Source organism: Rattus rattus, chromosome 15, assembly GCF_011064425.1.
Source record: "Rattus rattus isolate New Zealand chromosome 15, Rrattus_CSIRO_v1, whole genome shotgun sequence".
NCBI lineage: Eukaryota > Metazoa > Chordata > Mammalia > Rodentia > Muridae > Rattus > Rattus rattus.
The window spans coordinates 73,140,536-73,165,312 of NC_046168.1; the positions used below are offsets into that span (position 1 = coordinate 73,140,536).

The 24,777-nt window shown below is 44.8% G+C and overlaps 1 protein-coding gene across 1 annotated transcript; it reads right to left on the bottom strand.

The window, feature by feature from the left end:
- Window positions 1-3,395: 3,395 nt before the first annotated feature.
- On the bottom strand, window positions 3,396-24,164 carry Isoc1 (isochorismatase domain containing 1). Its single transcript, XM_032885702.1, is given in 6 exon segments — window positions 3,396-5,959; window positions 10,473-10,589; window positions 13,056-13,259; window positions 13,389-13,508; window positions 23,860-24,113; window positions 24,116-24,164. Coding segments are annotated over 6 exon segments (891 nt in total). The 3' UTR covers window positions 3,396-5,812.
- Window positions 24,165-24,777: the final 613 nt, after the last annotated feature.

Here is a 24,777-nt window from a genome sequence, read left to right on the forward strand (position 1 = left end):
GGAATGGTAGGTTCTGGAGAGGAGATACCATCTTGCTCCTTCATATTGTTTGTATTTTTACAATGAGATCAGGGCATGAGAACTTCTTAGTTGTGTGTGGACAGAGCTCGGAGCAGATGAAAGGCTGTGTGCTTAGCTTAGCTTTAGAGATTGGATATGGTTTAGGTTGAATGAAGTCAAGTCAGGTAGACAGAGAGGACTAAGCTGCTGTGTAGGATATTCATCTGCTCTAAGCCTGAAGTGTCGAGGTAGAACTTTAGTATGGGAAAGATCTGTAGGTCAGGACAGTATGGGTGGGTCTTAGCAGAGTGCTAGAGGTGGGTTGGAGAGAGTGCATGGAGGGAATGTCAAGCAGACTCACTGGGCTAATTCCCAGAGATGAAAGTGCAGGATCAGGCAGATCCCTTTTAAAACCAAAGTCTCACTGGATCAGGTGAGTACCACCAAGGCAGAATCTATACATTTAACTGCTTTGAGAACATATTGACCCCAGCAAACATTTCCCAGAGCCATATTTAATAACCTAGATTGACAACAGAGAGAAAGTACATACACAGCAGGATGTAGAAACTTTAAAGGGCTATACTATCTTTGTCATAGGGATTAACAGGACAGTTATTCAGTGTAAGTCAAAAGAATCTTTCAGTATATAAATGCTGAACGCATGCTGAGTTTTTCCAATTGTGTGGTATAGTTCACAAATAAAAGCAGGATATATTTAATGTTCCCTTCATCAATGTATACACTATAAAATAAAATCACAAGGTTTCTAATGTATTATCAGGTTTAAGGAGAAGGTTCAGTGTTCCGATTGTGTGGTATAGTTCACAAATAAAAGCAGGATATATTTAATGTTCCCTTCATCAATGTATACACTATAAAATAAAACCACAAAGTTTCTAATGTATTATCAGGTTTAAGGAGATAGTTCAGTGGATAAAGTGTTGGCCATGAAAGCTGAGTAAACTCTGCATGGACATGGTGGCTTGCCTGTAACTTCACCTCCTGAAATGCAAAGTAGGATCCCAGGAGTGAGCTGGCTGCCTAGAACACCCCAATCAGTGAGGTATGGGTATGACTGAGGGGCTTTGCCTTCAAGAATAAGGGAGAGAATGACTGAAGAAGAGGAAAATGACAGTGATCAGTGTTGGGCCTTCATAAGCACCTGCACACACAATAACATGTACCTCTTCAAACATGCATGGACACATATCTAAACAGATACACAGGCATAGATACCACAAAAACTGTAACAGGGCCAACGTTCCTCTACTTTGTCCTTGCTGCAGCCATCTAAGTTTTAACTCAGAATGAAACCCCTACCTCCTTTATACCCTCTCCTATGGAAAAGTTCTTTAGAAAATTACCCAACTCTATCCAAGAGACTTGAAGTCAAAACACCCCACAACCTGCTGCTTCTTGCTTCTGTCAAACTGCTTGCTTGCTCAACTTCCCCCTGCAACTGCCAACCAGGATATGTTTTTTTTGTTTGTTTGTTTTTTTGCCTTTAAAAGCTCCCTGCAGAAAGCAACCAGGGCTCCCCTGTGAGACAGATTTCTCTCCAGGCACTTTACAGCAGGTTTAAATAAAGACTCTCAAATTTGGACTTTGGTTTTGTTTAGTGATCTTTAGGGTGTTTGCCCCATGATAGACACAATACATGTGCAAGAAAGCTAAACAGAATACTCAGCATTTCTCACGTTTGTACATGTGGCAAGTTCATTTAAGTCTATTCTCAGAAATGTTCAAGCATTTGTCTTCTAAAACTAAGTGTTCTTGATAAGACTATCTCTTATTCTTATCCTGTCATAGTAATAAAACTAACAAATGTACAAGATAAATAACACAAATATAAGAATTTTAAGAATCAATTCTAAAGATTTAAAAACTCATCTCTATCCTAAGTAACTGATAAGTATTGTGATAATTAGTGGGTTGATTTTTCATATCAAGAGTTTAACTGCAGCACAGCAGAGCTCTGTGAGGGCTAAAGCAGTGGTCATAGTTTTTACTCCAGGTGAAATCCATTTAGAGTTATTTGATGATGAAACTAATCAGTATTTTCATACTGTTATTCTTTTTCCTCAAATTAGTTAGGAAAATATTCTTTAGAGAAAGCTATCAAAAAGAACACAGACTGCTGAACATATAGCACAGAAGTAGCATTAAAGAGAGAGCACCCCGGGGTTGGGGATTTAGCTCAGTGGTAGAGCGCTTGCCTAGGAAGCGCAAGGCCCTGGGTTCGGTCCCCAGCTCCGAAAAAAAGAACCAAAAAAAAAAAAGAGAGAGAGCACCCCAAACTATCAGAGGGCAAGCATATCCCAGGAGCTTTGCTCATCCAAACATAATAAGGTTACATGGATGAGTGTGGGCCTTTTCTGCGCTTGTCTATGTGGCTGGTCTTTTGCTACTTTGTGGGTTCTTCTTTCTTCCACCCTTTTCCACTCTAGTTCTTCTACCCTTTCAAGCTCCTAACACTAGATAGGAGAGAAAAAAGGATAGAGAGGAAAGGAAAAAGATCCCTGAATAAAGTCATAGGTTAAAAAGGGGGTGACATTATCATTAGAAAACTTCTTGCTGGGATGCCAAATTCCTTGGGGCAAGCTTGGTCTTCACTGTCAGCAGATCTAACTTCTTGTTTCTTCTTTGTGCATGACTACTTAACAAATTATAACCAACGATAACTAATAACCAATCAATAACCTACCCTAACTCTTGGGGCCATAGCATTTATATACCCTCCGAAAAGTCCCCAGAATTCCAAGCATCATATAATCGTAGAAACTGTCTGCAGCTGGCAAATTCATGCCTCTGCTAGGGCATGAGGCAAATCACCGTCAGCTGCTGTGGACAGTGAGAAGTGGTCCTATGTCCCCACACCTGGGTTTAGAAAGAAAGCACATTTTTATTTCTGTGTTTTTTGTAAAGAAAGCAAAATTCTCACTACATGTCTACTGTTCTCCACCCTCTGACCACCTCTAGCATGGCTGAGTAACGACTCCTAGTATCAGTGATGAATTGAAAAATATGGGACATGGAGTCAGGTAACTGGTTCTCTTCTAACTGTGTGAGTGTAGAAAAGCCACCTCTGTGCCCCAAACACTGCATCTCTAAAGTCTGAAGTTACAGAACCAAAATGAACCTTTGACTGGGAACGTTATCTCTCCCCAGCTGTAAAGTCATACTTGCCCAAATAATTTTGAAAGAGTGAAATTAATCAACTTAAGTCAAGAAAAGTGCTATTTCAATGAACATAACAAAAATATGGGTCTCCTGACTGGAGTAAGTTACCAGTTTAACTTTAGATTAAGTTTGCACAGATGTTGAGCATTTCTGTAAGGAGCCGCCTGCTGTTCCCAGCCCCCTTGAGATTCAATACACTGGACTCTTCTTGCTTACATTCTGAAGTTCTTTATTTATGTCAATGAAAAGAATTTCATTATCCTATAAAGTCACAGACGCTTCCATTTCAAAGTATTACAATCAACCAGTTTTCCTATAATCATAAAGTAAAAGCCTTGTCACCTTCTTGGCATGATTAACAAAACAGAAAAGAGAAGGCAGCGTTCACAATTATTCTGAGCTTCCGTGTATTTACATTCCTGGACCTGATACAATTTAATTCAATTCACTTCCTAGCTGATGCCTGTGTGAAGATACCCACATCCTAATCCCTAGATCCTGGGAAAGAGATACATGGCCTAACGGTGTTAAGGCTGCAGGTGGAATAAGGATGCTAATTAGGAACCCTAAATCCCATGAGATCTTAGGTCAGGCAGAAGAAGGGAGTCAGAAGGGACCTAAGGACCCACACTTGTTGCCTGAGAAGACGGAAGTAAGGGACAAAACAATCAAATAAACCAAAACAAACCAAACATAAAAGCCCACACGAGCAGACTCTAGCATCATGGGACGGCAGGATAGAAGTCATCCCTTACACAGGCCGCAGAAAAGATCACAGCCTTAGCAACACGAGCTTTGCTGTCAGCACAGTAAGCCCTAGAACTCTACAGAATTGAGATGAAACAGTCTGTTGTCTTGAGACATGGCGTCTATGGCATTTGTTAGTGCAGCTACAGGACACGAATCCAGCGTCCCAGAGCTGGCTTCAGCTGTGGAAGAGGCATGGGTACAAGAGAGGGAAACCTTCCTACAGTAAATCCTTCCTTTGCCAGTGGCAATGCCTTTCTGTTTTTAATGAAGAGGGGCGGGGCTAGTATTTTAACAGCACTCCAGATAATAAACGTTTGAAAAACACTAGATTACACTTATTAGAAATTATCTTAAAATGTGGATAGCTATATGATGCTTCTTTCTAGACTCATCTTCTAAGCAGGAGCTCTCAACCTTCCTAATGCTGCAACCCTTTAATACAGTTATTCACGTGGTGGTGACGCAACCCAACCATACAATTATTTTCATCGCTACTTCATAACCGTAACTTTGCTACTGTCATGAATCTTAACATAAATACCTGATAGGAAAGATATCTGATCTGCAACCCCTGTGGACACTGCCCAGAGGTTGAGAACCACTGAGCACATCAAGAAGTCTAGGCTGCGGTGCCTTACCAAGGCTCAAACAACAAAACACATTTCGATAGTGCTAACAGGAAAACTCTGAGGGAACTCTATCGGTCTGGGCCTGCGCCGGATTCTGCTCCTTTGTAAGTTCTGATAAGTTATAAGATTATAAATATCAAATCTGTTGCCTTTGAAAACTTATTACAATTCACTGACTAATATTCATGGAGTCATGGGAAACCAAACAATTTCACTTACATAATACATTTTCTTTAATTTTATACAAAGAGAGTGATGTTCCACTGATCACAACATACATTAAAATGTTTTTTAAGCACTAATCAGTATGAAATGAAAGTAAGTTTCTTGATGGATTAACAATGACCACAGTATTACCGCTAAGAGTCCTGTTGATGATGTCAGCCATAACAATGTTTGAAGGGGAATATGGGCATTTTAAACTCCATTTTACCTAGCGTTTCTCTAGCAACTCCGGTGTACAGTAAAAGATGCAGTCAAAAAGACTAAAGGCATTCATTATGTTACGGTGTGCCTCTGTCAATTACCCAGCACTGCAAACCACTCCCACCTGTTTACAAGTCTGAAATAAAACATTCAGTGGAAGAAAAAAACGTTAACATAGACTGTTAGCCAGAGGAAGAAAATCCACAAAGACGCTAACGGGAATAAGGAAATTAGTGCAATCAAGACAGATACACAATATTTAAGATAATTTGCTGTGGTTAAGTCGGTGCATGTCACTCAGTCAGTAACCCCAACACTGTGAGAGGAGCAGATACTGGATCCAGAGTCCTGCTTGTCAATTCTCATCCAGGATCATTGGTCAGTCAGCCTGGGAAGTGAAACCACTGGGTACACTGACATTACAACGGATGTTTCACAACAATAGAAAAGTCAAATCACTGTGGTAGGTGGGTTTTTTGTTTTTTCCCCTTTAAAGTGCACAGTTTAAGAAAACTTCACCAGAGGGTGCACTTTGGAAAGATATGGTCAGAGTATACAGTGTAGACAAGACAGGCACCTCCATGGTAATTTGTCTTAATGACTAAAAGCTCGTTAGGAAACAAGGGAGATAACTAAGCAGCACCTGAAGCCTCGACATTGTAACTAAACACGTTTACCCAATGGTCTAGCCAGTTCAGTGTTACTAAGAGCTGCAAAGAAGGAACTGTTGTTGACTTAACATATTAGTTCTAAGAGACGACGGCTTGTCTGGCTTGCAGTCCCGTCGCCTAGAGGGAAGGAGGATTCCCCATCCTCCGCGTCTCCTATACTTTGGAAAGCAGACCAGACTCCGGGGCACTGGCCTTAATTAGGTTCTGGATTTCCTTGAACTTCGGGTGGTCTTTGTCTGCCACCAGCTGTAGGAGGACAGCCTCACTAGTGGTCACGATGATCCCAGTTCGAGCAAGACGCTAGAAAAAGAGAAACACAGACAAGTGAGCTGGAAAATGGCGACTATGTTAAAAACAGCGGGAATGGGTCAGGACAGCTAGGGTCTTCATGTACAGCAGTGGTGCTCGGCCATAGAAGTAAATTCAGGGATAGAGAAAAGTTTCAAAACCAGCTGTACCACAACTGTACCGTGAGTATTCCTCGGTATTATTAATGGGCTAGAAACACAGACGGGAAGCAGGAAGCCAGAGTCATGATCCCTAGGTGGGAGGTTACCAGGCTAATCACTGTAAAAGGAACAAAGATATAAATCGTATCCCCATCTGTGCCAATCAGTTTTTATCTACTTGACACTCCAGTTCGGGTCTTCTGGGAAGAGGAAAACTTAAGAAAGTGCCTCCATCTGATTGGCCTCTAGGCAAGTCTGCTAGACATTTTCTTGATTAATGATTGACGTTGGAGGGCCAGCCCACTTTGGGTGGTGCAATCACCCTGATAAGGTGGTCCTAGGTTATGTAAAAACCGAGTGGAGGAGGCCAGTAAGCAGTGTTCCTAAGTGGCTACTGCTTCCGCTCCTGCCTCTGGTTTTCTGCTTGAGGTCTTAGCCTGAATCCACTCAGTGCTCAATTGTGATGTGGAGTTCAGATGAAATAAACCCTCTCCCCCCCTCCCCCAGGTTGCTTTTGGTCCTGGTGTTTATTTCAGCAACAGAAACCAAACTAGGGCCTAGCCCTCTACGGGTAAACACTTCTGGGGCTGTACCGCTTCACCTCTCATTTCGCTCTCTCAAATGGAGGTTTCTTTTGGCTTCAAGTTTTGATAAACTCTTGTGTTTTTATTTATAACACAAAAAGCAAAGGGGGCACCACCTCAGAGTTTACCCTGTACAGTATAACCGAAACAGGAGATCCTGGGGAATAATAATACTTTTGTCTGGCGTTACTGCCATTGGGTACCTACTTATTTAAAAATAATCTGTAAAATGGGTATAATTATAGCTATCCAGACTATTTTATTACTAGTTTGCTATCCAATTATATAAAACAGATGCTTAATTGCATTAAGAAAATAGGGTTCTTAAATTCTTTTTTTCTGACTCCAAAACAGCCCCCGAGGACTTCTCATAATTAGAGCTCTCTGGTCTAGGAATGACTGGCAGGAGCCAAGGGCCTCAAGTGAGGTTTGCAATCTGCCCCAGGGAAAAACTGAACCACAGCATCTGCCACCAGGATAGACTTTATGGAACGACTAAAGGAGGGTTGTAAGGTGGAAAATGGGGTACCGCTCCCACACAGGACGGCTCCTAACAGAGGGGGTCAGGAGTGGGCAGGGGGAGACTCCAACAGCGGGGACTTTTCCTTCTGTCTGGATCAGAATCTTGTCCATCTACCCTAATGATCTTTGGTGATGCTGGAAGCTGGGTCACGTTGGGGTGCACAGGGCCACTTACCTCACTACTGAGGGTTTAAAAAGAACTGAGCAAAGAACCTATGTGAGAAGGAAGGTGTGGCACAGAAAATGCAAAGCTTTCAGAGCAGGCTCCTAGGTGTTTGCATAGAGCCTGCCCTCCCGACTGAGAGGAAGCTGGGCAGACAATAGCAACAGCTTCTAGTGCTCTGTGCACTTCTGATCATGTAGTCCAGCCCATCCCCACCCCCACCCCCACCCCAGAGTTAAATTGGGGCTTTTGACAAGTCCTCCCTACACTTGCAGTCAGCCCAACTGGGCTAATGGAAAAGGAAGGTTGGCTCCTGGATGTTCAACCTAAGACTGTAGGTCAGCGAGGGAGTACCTAACCTACTTTACACCTGAGCAACACTGAAAACCGGTCGTTCGTAAGTCAGTGATGAAGTCCCCACTTCCTATCAGAGCAACACTGAAGACGGCCCCTCAGTACGGGGGCCTCGAGTTCCAGCGAGGATTTACTCCATCTGTTCTGCAACCCTTCTGAGAGCAGACAAAAGTCAGGCAGGTGCAGGCTGTTACACCATTCTACCATACAATTTTTGACAATATTACCGCAAGGTGACAATGCCCACTAGATGGCCAGCACACCACCTGTGGATACTGCACACCATCACCTGACCTCACCTGCAGACACTGCACACCATCACCTGACCTCACCTGTGGACTGCACTGCACACCATCACCTGACCTCACCTGGGGACACTGCACACCATCACCTGACTGCACACCATCACCTGACCTCACCTGTGGATACTGCACACCATCACCTGACCTCACCTGGGGACACTGCACACCATCACCTGACCTCACCTGTGGATACTGCACACCATCACCTGACCTCACCTGCGGACACTGCACACCATCACCTGACCTCACCTGTGGATACTGCACACCATCACCTGACCTCACCTGGGGACACTGCATACCATCACCTGACCTCACCTGGGGACACTGCACACCATCACCTGACCTCACCTGGGGACACTGCACACCATCACCTGACCTCACCTGGGGCACACCATCACCTGACCTCACCTGCACTGCACACCATCACCTGACCTCACCTGCGGACACTGCACACCATCACCTGACCTCACCTGGGGACACTGCACACCATCACCTGACCTCACCTGGGGACACTGCACACCATCACCTGACCTCACCTGCGGGCACTGCACACCATCACCTGACCTCACCTGGGGACACTGTACACCATCACCTGACCTCACCTGGGGACACTGCACACCATCACCTGACCTCACCTGCGGGCACTGCACACCATCACCTGACCTCACCTGGGGACACTGCACACCACTATCTAACATGCTGTGGTCACTTTCCCACTCTCAACCTTGATGCATTCACCTACACAGGCTCTTCTGTGTCCAGGCAAAAGAACAGGCCTCCTGTCCCTTCCTAGAATGTCTCAGGGCCCACAGAATCAACTAAGCAAGGCTCGAAGAGACTAAAGTGACAACCATGGAGCCCATATGGATCAAAGCTGGGTTCTCTGCATATACATTATGGTTGTGCAGTTGGGTGTTTTTGTGGACCCCTAACAATGGGAGTGGGGAGTGTCTCTGACTCTGTTGCCTGCTCTTGTGACCCCTTTCCCCTACTTGATTGTCACATCCATCCTTGATATGAGAGCCTGTGCCTAGTCTGTGTAACTTGTTATTCTGTGTTCAGATGACCTTGGGACACCTGCTCTTTTCTGAGGGGAAACGGAGGAACAGTGGATCTGGGGAAGAGGGGAGGTGGAACTGAGAGGAGTAAAGGGAGAGAAAACTCTGACCAAGATGTAATGTATGAGAGAAGAACAGAAAAAAAAATCCATATGGATGCAGAAGAAAAGTCCTGGAAATAATTTCACTGTGAACAACATTTTTTCAGTTTGCATGGCTTTCTACTATTTGGTTCCTTTAAAACACTTCAGTCTGAGCATTACCATGGCAATAGAGTTTCCACAGGAAAGTACAGGAGGCAGCTGCTCATTGAGGCTGGCCTGGCCGCTGTAAAACCTTGGTTAATAAGGAAGCTTGAAAAGTGGATTCTGAAGAGCTTATGACCTAAGAAGAGCTTACAGAGCCTTGCTGCGATGAGGAGTGGTACCATTTATTAGATGCCCCCCCCCAAAATTTCCAATGGGCATGAGGACATTTTAAAAAATAAGCTTCTACCTATCAGACAACCACTTTATGGTCTTTAGTCCAAGGCTCCAGGGTCTTTGAGGAAAAAGGGACGGAAAGACTGTAAGATCCAGGAAGCTGTATTTTCTAGACATACCAGGGAAAATGTGTATGTGAACTCAGACAGACAAAATCCCAGCACGGAGAGTAGAAGGCGGACACATAATTCCATGTCTAGCTGAGGAGCCATTGATATTTATCAGCTACTATGAGAAAGGTGACAGTTACTTTTAAAGACACGAGACCTGATAGGGTGACAAACTACACTGCAGGGCCAGGGCCCAAACCCAAGACCAGACGGGTAACACAACCTGGACTTGATGGGGAAGGGACTTAAGACAGTAATCCCAAACTTAGACGGTGAGGGTGGCATATGGGGAAGGAGTTGGAGGGGGCTGAACACGCCTAAAATACATTGCATGAAATTCTCAGGGAATTAATAGAAATACTGCAATAAATAAACAGACAGCAAACTTCTCCCTATAGTTCTCTCCTAATCTTTCAGGAGAGACCAAGGGATGCCCACCATGTTCTGAAGCAGGTTTTGCTACTAGGAGAAAGGTGGCCGGTTCCTCATGGCCTTTCCTTGTGCACTCTGGAGGGCACTTCAGGCTACGGAGCTGGCACAGTCCCAACAGAGAACACTGCACAGGCCAGTCTGTACCCAGAGCACTGGACGATCTCTCAACGGCAAACCCTCCGCCCTTTCTTTATGATTGTTTCGGATTTCCATTTTGTGTATTATCAATGTGTGTGCTCAGGTGATGCTGAGCCAAGCCTAGGTCTGAAAGGCGGTTCTTTCTGTGCTGTTAAATGTTCACGACTCCTATCCCTTCAGGAAAGTCGGTGAAGAAGTTATCGTGAGTAGAGCAAGTACCTCAAGAGCGAACATCCTGTCCATCATGCTTCTCGAGGATGTGGCGTCAGCAACGATGTGGACCTCAATGCCTCGGCCCACCAGCTCCAGGGCAGTCTGCTGGATACAGACGTGTGTCTCGGAGAAAAGGGGAGCATGACATGTAAGACACGGTAGACGGTTGGTGCTCTGCATGTGTCTAATAAAAGGGTGACAGGGGCCGCTGAAAGCTTAACAGCATCGTTCTTTCAAGAGTTAGGCGCCAGTTCCAGCATACGTCAGCATCTCCACAGGCAGTGGAGTTGGGGAAAAAAAGCTGGCTTTCATCAGTGTTTCTCATGGTCACTTTGAACATACTCTCAGAATCCCGTCAACTGTCTAATGACTTTCACCTACGCCCTCCGAGTGGCCTTGAGAAAGCTCACTGTCACCACTCTGGTGTTGGACCACTAGCACTTGGGTTTATGTCTCCGTCCATGTCAGGTGCACAGCTCAAAGGACGAGCCTTCGGCACTGAGAAAGCAAGGAGGCGACTGAGGCAGGCCATGGGGAGTAATTTACAATGCAGGCCAAAGAACAAAAGCATTGTACAGACAGTGCACTGGGACAGAACAGAAAGGGCTGGAAATCGAATAATCCTTTTCAGGTTTAGCTTAGCTCTAGTTAGCCCGATAGTTTTGAGCCTAAGTCGGCGTTCTCTCGCATTGGCTGATTCATTTGAAGATCAGGGATTATCCAGTGTCCATCACCACTGACAACTACTGTACAGACCCCATCAGGCACTGCTCAGCAGGGGGCGAGGCAAAACCTCCCTCTAAGAATTAATTATGATGAATAAAAAGCATGTGCAAAAGCCAGTGCATGTGCATGCACAGTTACACAAACGACCTTCCTCTCTGCGACCATGACTGAACTAAAAATTACTAGTTAAGACTAAACCTTTCTGTTACAAAAACTTATTATGATTAAAAACTTTATTATTAAAAATACCCAATATTAAATTAACGCTATTTCATTGCATTGAGTGAGTAATTCTGTTCGCAATGCTTTTGATTTCGGTGTAACAGTTGTTTAGAAGCTAGAAATAACCTGAGCATGGTGGCACAGTGCTGCCGTTTTCTGCACTCAGGAGGCAGATGCAGGAGGATTGCTATGAATTCCATGTCAGCAGAGGCTACATTGTAAGTCTCGTGGTACACAGCAAAGTCCTATCTCAAAACTACATGAAAGCATCAGGGTCATCCCAAAATGAAAAACTATATTAAAGGGTCACATAATTACATAGGTTGAGAACCACTAATCTAGATAATGATTAGTAAGATTCTCTTCCCATGTGATCTAGGTTCTATCAAACTCACAAAACTATCCATCACTTCAACAGAATAAAAGGTTTTATCCTAACATCTTCATACATGGGTTTCATTGTACTTTTCCCTCATGGGTTCCCCTTTCAAACTGCCTGCCCACACCCCTTGCTTTTAGAGCTGTCCCTTCTTGTCTCCCAGTCAGTATTCAAATTGCTTTTTATTTCTCTAATTCAGCATTTCTCAGCCCTTGGGTCCCAATTCCCATGGAAAACATTTATCTCAAAGATTATTACATAAGCAAAATCATGGTTATGATATAGCAATGAAAATAATTTTATGGTTGGAGTCATCACAACTTGAGGAATTTTATTAAAGGGTCACATCATTAGGAAAATTGAGAATCACTGCTTAATTCTTAATAAGTTTTAATTTCATAGTTTTTGAACAGAGTTGTGCTGTGGTTTATTAAAATATATTTTCATGCTATCATGGTGGTGACTATGTATAAGATACCAGATGCCTTTGGAATTTTGTTGACGATTTTCTTTTGTGCAAGTGTTGTATTTCTATCTGTGCAGGTATCCTTGTGTGTGTGTATGTATGAGGTGGGACACCCATCTCTGTGTGTACAAATGCTTGGAAGTCCAGAAGACAGTCACACTCAGAACCCTTCAGGCATCCTGGTCTCTTTAACTTATTAAATTTGTCCTTTCACAATTAAAAAAAAATACATGAAATACAATGTAATAAATCAACCAAAACTGGCACTAGGAATCCACGAGTATGTTTTCCCTTTCTAAGGGCGTCCACACACAACTATTTGAAGGACAGTGAACTGTACAACTTTGGGGATGCATGAGGTGGGATACAGCACAAAATGTGCCCCCGCCCAATCAAGTCCAGACACACATAAATGAAAGTAATGCCTTTGGGAAAAATGTCTTCCAAAGCAGGCCACAGGTGGTTCTCAGAACAGCAGAAGATCACTGGCCGAGACTCAAAGGCAGCCCGGCTCACAGGCTGACTTCGGGCAGGGGATGATAGCTCTAAGCCTTAGTGTCTTATCTGTGGTACTGGGGGCCACAGGGTCCATAACTCACAGGGTTGTTGGGAGGGTTCGAGGTTACCAGCTACAGGGCATTTGAATCAGTGGCCTGCAGGTGGAGGACACATAACAGGTCGTGGCCATCTTCCCTCGGTACCACCCGCCAGCATCCTAAAAGCACAACTGCATTCTGGGAACGCTGAGTTTTCCCACAATCAGCCCATTCCAAACCCAAAAGGGAACTTAACTTACTTCTACTCCAAACAGCACAACGCTCCGGACGCCAGGAATCTCAGCCAAGGCGGCTTCGACTTCGGGTAACACCATAGAAAACTTGGTCTTCGGAAGAACCAGTTTTACACCTGTTAAGTCAATTTCCTGAACGGTGCTGCCGAGTCCTTTCGGGTACTGTTCTGTTATGATAACTGGGATCCCTAGTATCCGAGCTCCTTGCAACTGGAAAGCATCAAAGGAAAGAGAAAAGACACCTGTGCTCAGTAGGCTACACATGCACATTGTGTGGAATACAGACACGAACGCACTCTGTGCCTCAGACAATGGGAACGAGCAAACTCAGGAGCATACCAGTCTCTGTCCCACACTAATGATGTCTCCAAAATACTTGATGGCTGGGCGGAACCTTTCCTGCATGTCACAGCAGAAGAACACAGTGCTGGGAGGCGTGAGATTTCCCAGGGTCGTGAGCTGAGGATAAAGAAGACAAAAATGAGCTGGCATTTGTATTACAATGATATTTATTTCCAGTGGCTGTCACAGCAAACAGAAGGAGGTTCCTGTTGTTTGCCTCAGTCAGTAAGCCCAAACAACTAATTCAACTACAAGAAATGATCTGAATTACTGTTCCCCCCAAAAAAGGGTATTACCCACAAAGACATTCTCCAAACTGCATCTGGTAGAAAAGGGGGAACATAACACAACGACCAATCACACATAACTGTTTAAACAAATTTTAATACTTTCAGAGAGAAAATATTTGAGTCAATTAAAAATATGTTATATATGTTTCAAAAATTTCTTTCATCTAGGGAGAAATATTTACCATAAAATGTTAATTTTACAACAACACACTTGAATAGCATTTCAGTATAAAAATATCAAGAAAAGGAAAATTTCCAAAAAATTAGGCAGTTATATAATTTGAATATTTTTATGCTCATTTTCTGTGTCTCTAAAAGTATTTGCTTAATATTATTGTGAATATGTTACCTTCAAATCAGAAAAAAATATTTACATTAAAAATGTAAGTGTGATAATGGTATTACAGACAGAAATTAAATTTTAAAGTGGCTTATGTAAGGAGAGTAACAACTGAAATATATAATCAATAATCTGTAGCAGAGACTGAAACATAGAAGCCAAGACAAACAAACACAAAGTCACTGCTCTCAAGATAAACGTCGTTTGCAAGGCTGACTTCTGGGGTGCTTTAAATGAAACATGCAGACAGGGACAGGAAAGGGTGCTGGGAAAGGAACACGCCAAGAGGGAATTCTTAAACATTATCAGGAGTCGGAAAACTAATGAATTAGCAGGAAAACTGAGTATTAAATTTCCAAACTTCACATCTGCAACCCAACAACAGCTTGTGTATCAGCCTGTCAGGTGCAGGACTACTTGGCTACTCACGCACACACACTCACACTCTCTCTCTCCCTCTCTCTCTCTCTCAGCTTCTACCTCTTCCCAGATCCCCTCCCTTCTCAATAAACTTTCTTTATACTAGGCACGCTGTTATTGTTCAGGGGAACACCTCAGCATGAGCTCACCAAAGTGCTCCCCATGCCACAACAGCATGATACTGCAAAACATAACAGGTTTTGCTAAAACATAACAGGCAGCACAAGCCAACAGTCTGGATCTAACACTTGCAAATTCCACACTTTCCACTTGCAAATTAAAGAACGCTCTGCAAAGAGCAAGGAACCCATGTCATTACTCTTCCTAGTCACCCACTAACCCCCCCTCTAGTTGTCCTGTTTTGCACTCCCTATAAACCACCCACAGATATCAATTATTAATAATATCCTGGAGAAGCCTGTGTCCCAATTACATGGTTGTAGCAGCCCTAGACTCGGCTTCTCCATCTCTCCAGGTGGCAGACTCTAAGGGAGACAATTCCTACCTGCATTAAAGGGGCCATTGAGGGAAACCTTTTATCCCCAGTGCTGCGGCTATCCTAACTGCTCTAGGATGGCCTTTGTACCATCTACTCTAATTGCAGCCGAGGCTACAACGTGCACACTCTTACCTCATGGGCAATTCATAGCACAGTGCACTAGAGGGTGAGAGCCACCTATCTACCAATTATCACTATGGAGAGCCTAACTTCACCAACAAAGCACGATTAAAATGAGCGCTCAAGTGCTCTGGCTGTCTTCTCACACTGTTTTTAAATGATACCCGTTTTTATTTTATATTTATTTATTTAGTGTGTGTGTATGAGCTCCAGGATTTATGAGATCAGAGGACAAGTCCTGGGAGTCTGGTCTCTCCTTCCAAGACATGGCCTCTGGGATTAGATATCAGGTTGCCGGGCTTGGCAACAAGCTCTTAATCAGCGGAGCCGGTGTACCTGCCCAAGGCCTGTATTGTAGGCAATTCCAAAGCTGTGAGTGTGATCTGCACACAGAAGCCGGGAACACCAACTTCTGTGTATTAAGGATAATGTTTCTTAAAGCAATCACTACTTATGACTTACGCATTCTAAAATCCCAGTAACCATTAAGTCTTAGTTACCTATGCTTAAGAATCGATGTTTTTCTTTCATAAATTTAAATAGTAAGTATCAGAGTGCTGCTGGGATTAGAGTAAATGATATAAAACAATTTACTTACAAGTGGACTATTTGAAATTACAGTCATACAACTCAGCCAGACTGGCCATTCCACTGGCCAGCACGTTTTCACAGGAAATCTGGCAAGTATTATCAATGAGCTAACAGTCAAGTCCTGAAATACTCCCAGTTCACACATGCCCCCAGTTCACACATGCCCCCAGTTCACACATGCCCCCAGTTCACACATGCCCCCAGTTCACACATGCCCCCAGTTCACACATGCCCCCAGTTCACACATGCCCCCAGTTCACACATGCCCCCAGTTCACACATGCCCCCAGTTCACACATGCCCCCAGTTCACACATGCCCCCAGTTCACACATGCTCCCAGTTCACACATGTTCCCAGTTCACACATGCTCACAGCCCCAACTCTCACATACTCACTCAGTCTACATGGTCTAACATTGTAGGTCCCACACCAGACTGGCAGTCTGCATTCTAAATTCACAGAAAGTTAAGTGAGAGAGTTTCCAACACCTAGAAACAGTGCTAGAGACAGACAAATTAGCAGCAGCAGGAACTGACAGAGAAGATGGGGGGAAAGATCCAAAATGCAAGAAAGCAAGCCAACCTCAGACACACCGACAACTGAGGTAGTAACACATTATTCTAAATTAGAAAAATGTCATTCTAGTATTCATAAAAAAGTTTGTAAAAAAATTTAAGAATATATCAAATAATATATATTATACAGGAACTACAAGATAAAAATGGTGAAAATATTAAGTAATCAAATGTAAAGGAATAAATCCTTACCTAGCTAGAAATCTGGATATAAGTTCTCAGAGCAGAAGAGAGGCAGCCCTCGAGCTGTCCTCACCCCACAGACCCTTTTTAGTAAACAAAGATGTTAAAGTGACTAGTGACTCCTTTTCCAGTAGAGATGGAATTCCTGATTGTGTGAGACTCAGACACTTCCTCATACCCTTGAAATCGGAGGCAACTGTCGAAAGCTGCTGTGTAGCAGGAGTACAAAACACAAGGAAAAGCTGACAAACAAATCAGCCACAGGGTCCTTAGGCATGCAATAATTCACACTGACAGTGTATGTACTTGACATGAGAATGGCCTGTGCAGATCCTCAGAGCCCCACAACCTCAGTCTACCCAGGACAAAAACACACCACGCGTGGAAACATAGGCCATCCCACCAAACATCTGACGGTGCTCCTCCATACTGTCAAGGTCATTTGCAATAATCAAAACCCAGGACAGTGCCACAGCACACAGGAACCAAGGTAGGCAGGGCAAACGGTTTTAACTGTGTCCTGGACTGGATCATGGGTAAGATTATCCTGAAAGACCAAGACAGGAAGGAGGAAAAAATTAGCAAAAACCAGTGTGCAGAGGTTAAAAACATGGACCCAGGTTTAATTCTAAGTGGGCAGCCCACAACTGCCTGTAACTCCAGATCTAGGTGATCTGATGCCCTCTTCTGAACTGCACTGTATACTATAATAATAATAATAATAATAATAATAATAATAATAATAATAACAACAACAACAACAACAATAATAAATGAAAGAGTCCGGTGTGCAGCTTAGTAGTGCAGCACACTGGGTGGTTGGCTGTGATAGATAAAGCACAGTAAAGCACAGTATTAACAGCAGAGGAACCTATGGGACAGAGGAACTGAAAATCTGTATTATCTATGCAACTGTAGCATTTAAGAAAAATTTTAACTCTTATAAATGCAACTCCTACTTAAAATAATAATGGCTTCCCTGGGAAATAGTAGTTGGAGATTCCTGACTGGAGAGATGACCTTCAGACCTAACAAGAAAAGGAAGCTTAGAGAGAAAATGGGAAAATGGGAAAAACAAAAAACAAACAAAAAATTCTAACCATGTTATCTGCCTAATCCTGTCTGGCACACAGATTCCAACAAGATGCTGTTACAATTTAATTCAATTGTAAGTCAGGAATTTTTTTAATCACGACTCACACATTTTAGTTAGAATTAAAACTGTAGGTGCCCAGAGATTATTGCCAATTGTCCAAAACATACAAGTTACAACTTCAGTATGACCAACACTGCCATGACAAAAGGATTATTATAATCAGTGACTTCCTGAAACGAGAGTTTAAGAGACAGAATCTAGGAATAAAACTCTGTCTACTTCCTTTAGACTTGCCACAGTATGGCACTGACCTGAGATTTCAGACTGAATGGAATATCTGTAGACTTTTCACAGAAAAAAAATCGATATTCCTATTACCCTGGCCATGTGCTCTGATCATTTAACAAAATGCCCACTGGCTAGCCACTCAGGAAAACAACAACAACAACAACAACAACAAAAATGGCTAGCCTAGGTTAATAACTCCTACCAGTTCCTGGAACAGAAGTAGGGTATGGTTATCACACTGCTGAACAGTGTCCCATTACCCCTTGCAAAGTCATACTTCAAATTCCTAAGTCATACTTGGAGCATGACCTTCCCTGGAGCTGGAGTCACTGCAGATAAACGGACTTAAGATAAAGACCCACTAAGTAAGGTCCATAAGTAACTGAAGAAGACTGGTGTCCCTATGGAAAGGGGACAAACCTAGACGGAGAGATGGACAGACAGACCTACATTCAAGGATGTTGTGAATTGGTTCTAACGCTTTGCCTTAATTCAGCTCCCAAAACCAGTTGGTTTTTGATTGATCAATAAAGAGCCAATGGCCAATGGCTGGGCAGGATGAAAGAGGTGAGACTTCTAGGTTCCCGGGAGTAGAAAAGAGGAAGAAAGGGTCAACCATGAGAAGGGGTAGGAAGGAACAGGAGGGCATAAGGGCTGAAATATAGGGCCAAGAAGGAAAGCGGCCCCCAGAAGGACTGCCTAGAAGTGTCTTAAGTAGCAAAGATAGGGGCCCAGTCAGAAGGGGTCAGGGCAGCAAAGATAAAATACAGATTTAGGATGTGTTAAGTCAGGAACGTCAGAGGGGAGTGCTTACTGGCTGTGGGGAGTTTTAGAAGTGTCCAACCATTGAGCTAGTCAAGCGTATCAAAATTAGGCTGGTGTGTGTGTGTGTGTGTGTGTGTGTGTGTGTGTGTGTGTGTGTGTGTGTGTGTGTGTGTGTGCGCACACACACACACAGGTGCATGATGCCTAGCCAGGAGCGTAGGGCAGATTAACTAATTCACCAATACACAAGAACGCCTTGACCATGAAAGCAGACTGGAGTGATTGTATCTATAAGCCATGATCTTCCACAAACACGAGGTACAGAGAATCATGTAAAGACTCTTCCTCACAGCCCTCAGAAGGAAGCATCCCTCTGTTCCAGCGTCTGGAAATGTGAGAATGTCTGTGCTGTTTCAGCTCCCCAGTCGGCAGTGCTAAGGACAGCCCCTGTGAGGAACCTGTGCTGCTGAGGAGTGGGGACCGCTTTAAGATGGGGGATTCCTTTTCCTTTAAAACGGGTAGCCGGCTACAGTTAGAAGATAAACGGGATCTACATGAGTAAGAGTCTGAAGGGGGTCTAGGTACTCTTAGGTCTCAAGCCTGGAGGCCCATTTAATATATCAAAGTGGATCTGGCAGCCGGCTTCTCCCAGTATCCCTCAGTCCCAAGCAGGGAATACCCTGCCTTCTACTCTCCAAACCTTCTTGTCCAGGGTCTGGGCTGCTCTTCCTTCAGAGGCTCTCCCCTATATAATCCAGCCATTTTGGTTACCAGCCCTTGCTTTTTTAACCTTTTCCCCTCTTTGTCCCTGTACCTGCCGCCCACCCCCTTTTCCCCTTCCCCTCTTCCTTCTCCCCACAGGGCAGTTCAGGGTCCCTTTCCTGCCTCTGGCTATGCTCTCTCCCTTTCACCTTCAATAAACTTTCTCCTCCACCATGTCCTTTCTTTTCATTTCTTATTTTCATCCAGTATTTAACTCTTAAGTGTTTCCAATCCAACTGCGAGGCTTCGGTAAGGCCCTGACCTAGTATCAACTCATTTAAAACAGACTGATTCCCCGCCCCACAGACGCAAACCCGAGGATTCTAGACACGGCCCAGGCTTGTGGGGACTAGAACCTGAGTCCAAGTCTCAACTTCGCTGCGGTCAATTACATAAACGTAGGTACACCATTGGCATCGTCCAATAGAATTGCCTTCTCTTTAAACCAGTAAGAAAGAACGGTATTTTTCTCCAGCTGTGGTGATATCCAGCAAAACAAACCCTTGAGTCAGCACAGGCTGGGAAGCTCTAACGAGGTTAAGGACAATTTCCCATTAGGATCTCTGTAGAAACATCACTGTGCTAATTTAGTCTGCAGAATTAAGAAACTCATTCATAAAGCAGAGCGCAGTTCCAGACACCACCAAAAGGCTCATCATTGTGTCATTTATTTCTGGCAAAACAGATTCTCAGCCTTTTCCTTGAGACGGTAAGAGAACACTTCACTTTTCCTTTTATAACATGTGTACCTCCCCTGAGCATCGAGGTCCCTGCATCCCAGAGTCTGAGCTCCCTGGCTCCCCAAGGAAGACCAGCTGTGCCCACCCCTGAGAGCTGAGCCCTGAAGGATCTCTTGAGATGCCTCAGACTGGGATGAAGGTGAAACTGGGCTACGCCAAGACCCGGTGACATTTAAATCTACACTAAGATTCCCCATGGCTAACTAAACCTAAGGGGGAAGAAAGAAATCAAATGCAAGTCGCAGCTCCCACTCTCAGTTCAGTTTATTTATAGGTAGCTGCTAATTTACACCCAAGGAACAAACAGACACATTGTTTTGGGAATCGCTCTGCAATACTCAAAGTTTTTAAGTGGCCCGTATACCTCCATAACCGTATTATCCCATAACACCCGCTGCCTATCAAGCCAATAGTCTGGAGACAACACCTCGAACTCGAGATCTAGGCTTCTCTTCTTGGTGCCCACTAAAGCACTCGGCATCCAGACATACCCTGCCAGTGTCCCCACCCGGTCTGAGCCTGAGCTTATCCAGGTATTTTTCCTGAGACACCCACCCCTACAAGCAAACGTCCAGCAACCCCAATCTCTACCTTCCAACCAGCAAGCCAGAAGCAGACCATACTCCCTTTCTTCCTCTTTGTGTAGCCGCCTTTCCTCCTTTCTGATCGTGAACTGGGCTGTCTCTTCTAGCAAAAACGTCTGTACGTCACTCTCATAAAATAAAAACTCACTAGAACAGGAACACTGGGTCCAAATCCTCTCCCACTTAACCACCCTTGCCTGGAACAGGTCAGAATAACCTCTGCATAGGGGTTATTCTCCTGCCCTCAAAATGTTGCCGTCTTGTCTGGCTCTCGTCCATTTCTTCCTGCCTTCCACTTGGGCTCCACTTGCCTGGGACAAGGTCTGTGACAATGGCCTTTACAGTGAGTCCCCGGCATTACATGTCTCTGTCATGCAGACATGACAAAAAGTACAAGAGTCATAAAGAGACCTAAACTCCCGCTCCATGACCCCTTCCTTCACATTCTGCCTCCTATGCCTCCGACGCTGCCAGACGCCTGACACACAAAACCATGAATGAAACATGAGCTATGTCTTCAGCTACCTGAGCCATCAGCAGACATTTAGTCACTCCGACAGTCCCTGAAAAGTTCCCACACACAGATCATGAAAATGGATGTCTTCAAGGTCCACTCCCCAAGAACTGCTGCCAACACCCGCTATTCCACAAGGTCACTACTTACAACGGTCACAGCAACAGGAAGGCAAATTAAGAGTTCACTGTAGAGTGAGAGTGTGTGAGCCAGGGCCACAGAGGCCCCAGGGCCTGCATTTGGAGGTGCTGTGACAGAATGCAAGCAAAAGCTTGCACACAGAATGGGCAGTGTCTGCTCCTGGGTCAAAGGGAACAGGGCCTACCACCTCCATCACTCCCACCTCCCCAGAAGCCACTGAGGATGTTCCTAAGTGACAAGTGTCCCTTGTAAAACAGCAGGGGGCAGCTCAACAGAAAGGGACAAACGGAAGCTTAAGTGAGGCCTGTTTTCCAGACTACTCCATGTCCTTTTCATCAAACATGGAAAGAAAGCAGTCATGTTGCGAGAAATGCTCAGACACTGAGGACTTGTTCGCCATTTGCCAGCTCAGCCATTACAGCCACAGAATCCAGGGCAACCTCCTAACCTTCCTACCTCTATGCTCAGCTCCACAGAGAAGTGAATGTCATTACGATCACCACCAAGAACTGAATCCAGGCCTGCATCTACGGGAGCAATGCGCTCATGGATGCCACTTCTATGTGGGATGAACTCTCCGGGATGCAATTCACCCACGTTAGTAAGTAGAGTTACACAGATGTGCTCCAGAAAATGTAGTAGCAATGAAAAGAAGTTATCTTTTCTGAAAATATACCCCCACACATAAATGCATGTGTGCTCAAGAACATCACCATTTCATATGCTATGTAAAATAGTCTTCCTTTCATATTATCTACAGCTAGGCTGGGAGAGGCACGTGACTGAATTACATTTACTGAAGTGAGACTATGGAAGTATTTATAAGTACTTCAGAATATAGACATACATAACCAGTAAGCTTAAGGACTCGGGTTATTTAGTGAGAGAAATTATCTGTTAGTGGATAGAAAGAGTATTGCTATTATGATTATTTTATTGAGGGGAAAGTAACAATTAGTAAAATGAGAATATGAAAGAGTATGTAAGTACTTCAAAATAACAGACATAGAGAACCAATAAGCTTAAGAATTCTTGGGTTACTTAATGAGAAAAAAGTACTCTTTATTGGGATAGAAAAGAGTACTTCAGGGTTGGGGATTTAGCTCAGTGGGAGAGTGCTTGCCTAGCAAGCGCAAGGCCCTGGGTTTGGTCCCCAGCTCCGGGGGAAAAAAAAAAAAAAAGAAAGAAAGTGAAGAGTACTTCCATTGTTTTAGTGATTGTTTTAAACATGATTACAAAAAAAAAATGACTAAACATAAAGTATTTCAAAGGCCAGAGTGACCTGAATTATATGTTGCTTTTTCCAGCATGTTACACACACACACACACACACACACACACACACACACACACACACACACACACACACTATTGATTTTCAGACTCTTTAAGAGTTGAATTACATTTGAAATGGTCAAAATATAAAATTCCTATCCTAGCGCACAGAAAAGCAAACACCAACTTAAAAATCTAAAGCCAGCCTCCTCGTCACAGGTAGGAGCCCCTCTCCCTCCCAAGGATAGCAGGAAATGGTTGACAAAGCAGTCTGTTCTCTTCCACACAGTTCCAGACGTTATTCGGCATTTTGGAGTCTGGCCTTGTAATGGATTTGTCAAAGGTGAATCCAACATATTGGGTATTTGGCAGCGGTAATCTAAACGGACCTTCGGAAGGCTGCAGAGAGGCATCGGCTAGAACTCTTAAAGAGATAAAGATGGAGAATCTTAGACACCAAAGAATGCGGCTCTCCATCCGGGCAGCAGGGCTGATCACTCCACCTCCTGCAGCCTCTCTGGCAGGTAGCCCATGAACTCCGTCCTCTGAACATGTGAACTTTAATCGAGTTAAAGTACTCGTGCCAGGAGGGAGGGGGGCAGCACAATCCAGCCTGTCTTTGAGTACTGATGACAAAAAACAAAAACTGAGGGGAAAACCTCTCAAAATGGCACTTGGATATAAAATTCCCTCTGCCCTCAAATACCACAGTTCAGTTTGTCTGGCTAAGAGAAAAGACTTAGCAGTTCTGCACATAGAGAAAAAACTACAAATGCTGTAGTGCCTAACTTAACACCTATCTCCTTTCCTCTCAAAACCACGCATTCGCCAGAGAGACTCCTCAGATTTTAAGAGGCGATTGCCTCGTATTACAGCACGGCTTTCAGCAATATAATAATTAATAAACTCTAATCTTTAGACACAACTTCCTCAGCCTAGGAGTCCCAGGCTTTCACGCTGACTATTTAAGTGGCCGCTGCAGTTCTCTTCCTAGGTAGGCACCCCGACTGTCACCGAAACGAAAGAAGAGAGCCACCACGGTGAAGTTTGCATTTCTGCAACTGGTTACCACAACTCCCGGAACAAGCCTTAGGGCTAACACCGCCCAGGATCTGCATCGTCCGTGAAAATAAGAGCAGGGGTGACCGCGGGACCACGCAGGCGGCTGCGGCACAAAGGCGCGGGGCACTGGGGACCACACACGTGGGGGCGTGGGCGGCCCGAGTAGGGGGGGGTGACCCGGCTCCGCGTGGGGTGACTCGGCTCGGCGGGGGGCGGGACCCACCTGGATCTGCAGCGGCACCAGGCGCAGCTTGCAGCGCTCGCTCACCGCGAAGCCCTTGGGCAGGTCCACGTACTGGCCCCACTCCTCGGCGAAGAGCTGCACCACGAATTTGCGGTGCATGTCGAGCTGGTCGCCGTACAGGCTCAGGAACTTCTGGATGAGCACGTCGTAGCCCGCGCCGTGGGGCACCGACGCGGGCCGCGCGAACACCGAGAAGCAGAAGAGCACCGGCACGCCGCCCGACGGCGCCCCGCGCCCACACCGCCGCCAGCCAGCGCGGCCACCGAGGGCTCCGCCGCCGCCATGTTCCCCGCGCGTGCGCGCCGCCTCCGCGCGCCAGGCCGAGGGCGGGGCCCTGGATGCCGGAGACCCGCCCGCGACGCCCCGGGCTCGGTGCCTGCCACCGGCGACAGGGTCACCTGTGGCGCGTAGCGCGCGGGGACAGCGGCTGGCCTGACCTGATACGACAGGACAGCAGTCGCAGGCCTCCTCAGAGGACCAGACCAAGCTGCAAATTACCATCTGTCGATCCGCGATCGAGACCCGAACCTTCTTGATCTCGCGCTAGTTTTCTGAGAAGGCTTGGCGTGGGAATTGAGGCGCAAAATAGGAACTCACTGAAACTTAAAGCTTTTCCCTTTTAAAGTAGGTGCAAAGCATCACCTTCCCAATAAAAACGACCCCATGGGCGCTATAAGATGTAGCAATTCGCAACGATTAGAACAAGATCCTTCACGTCAGAACCCAGCGATGATGGGCTCATAAACACAAGCATGAAATTAGATATGAAATAGTAGACATATTCTTATAGACTAATGTTTTTGTTTTTGTTAAACAAAAATCTTTCAGCTACCACTGTTATTTGGGACTGGTGGTTCAGTTTGTTGAGGAAACTTAAGTACATTTATTTAAAGCATA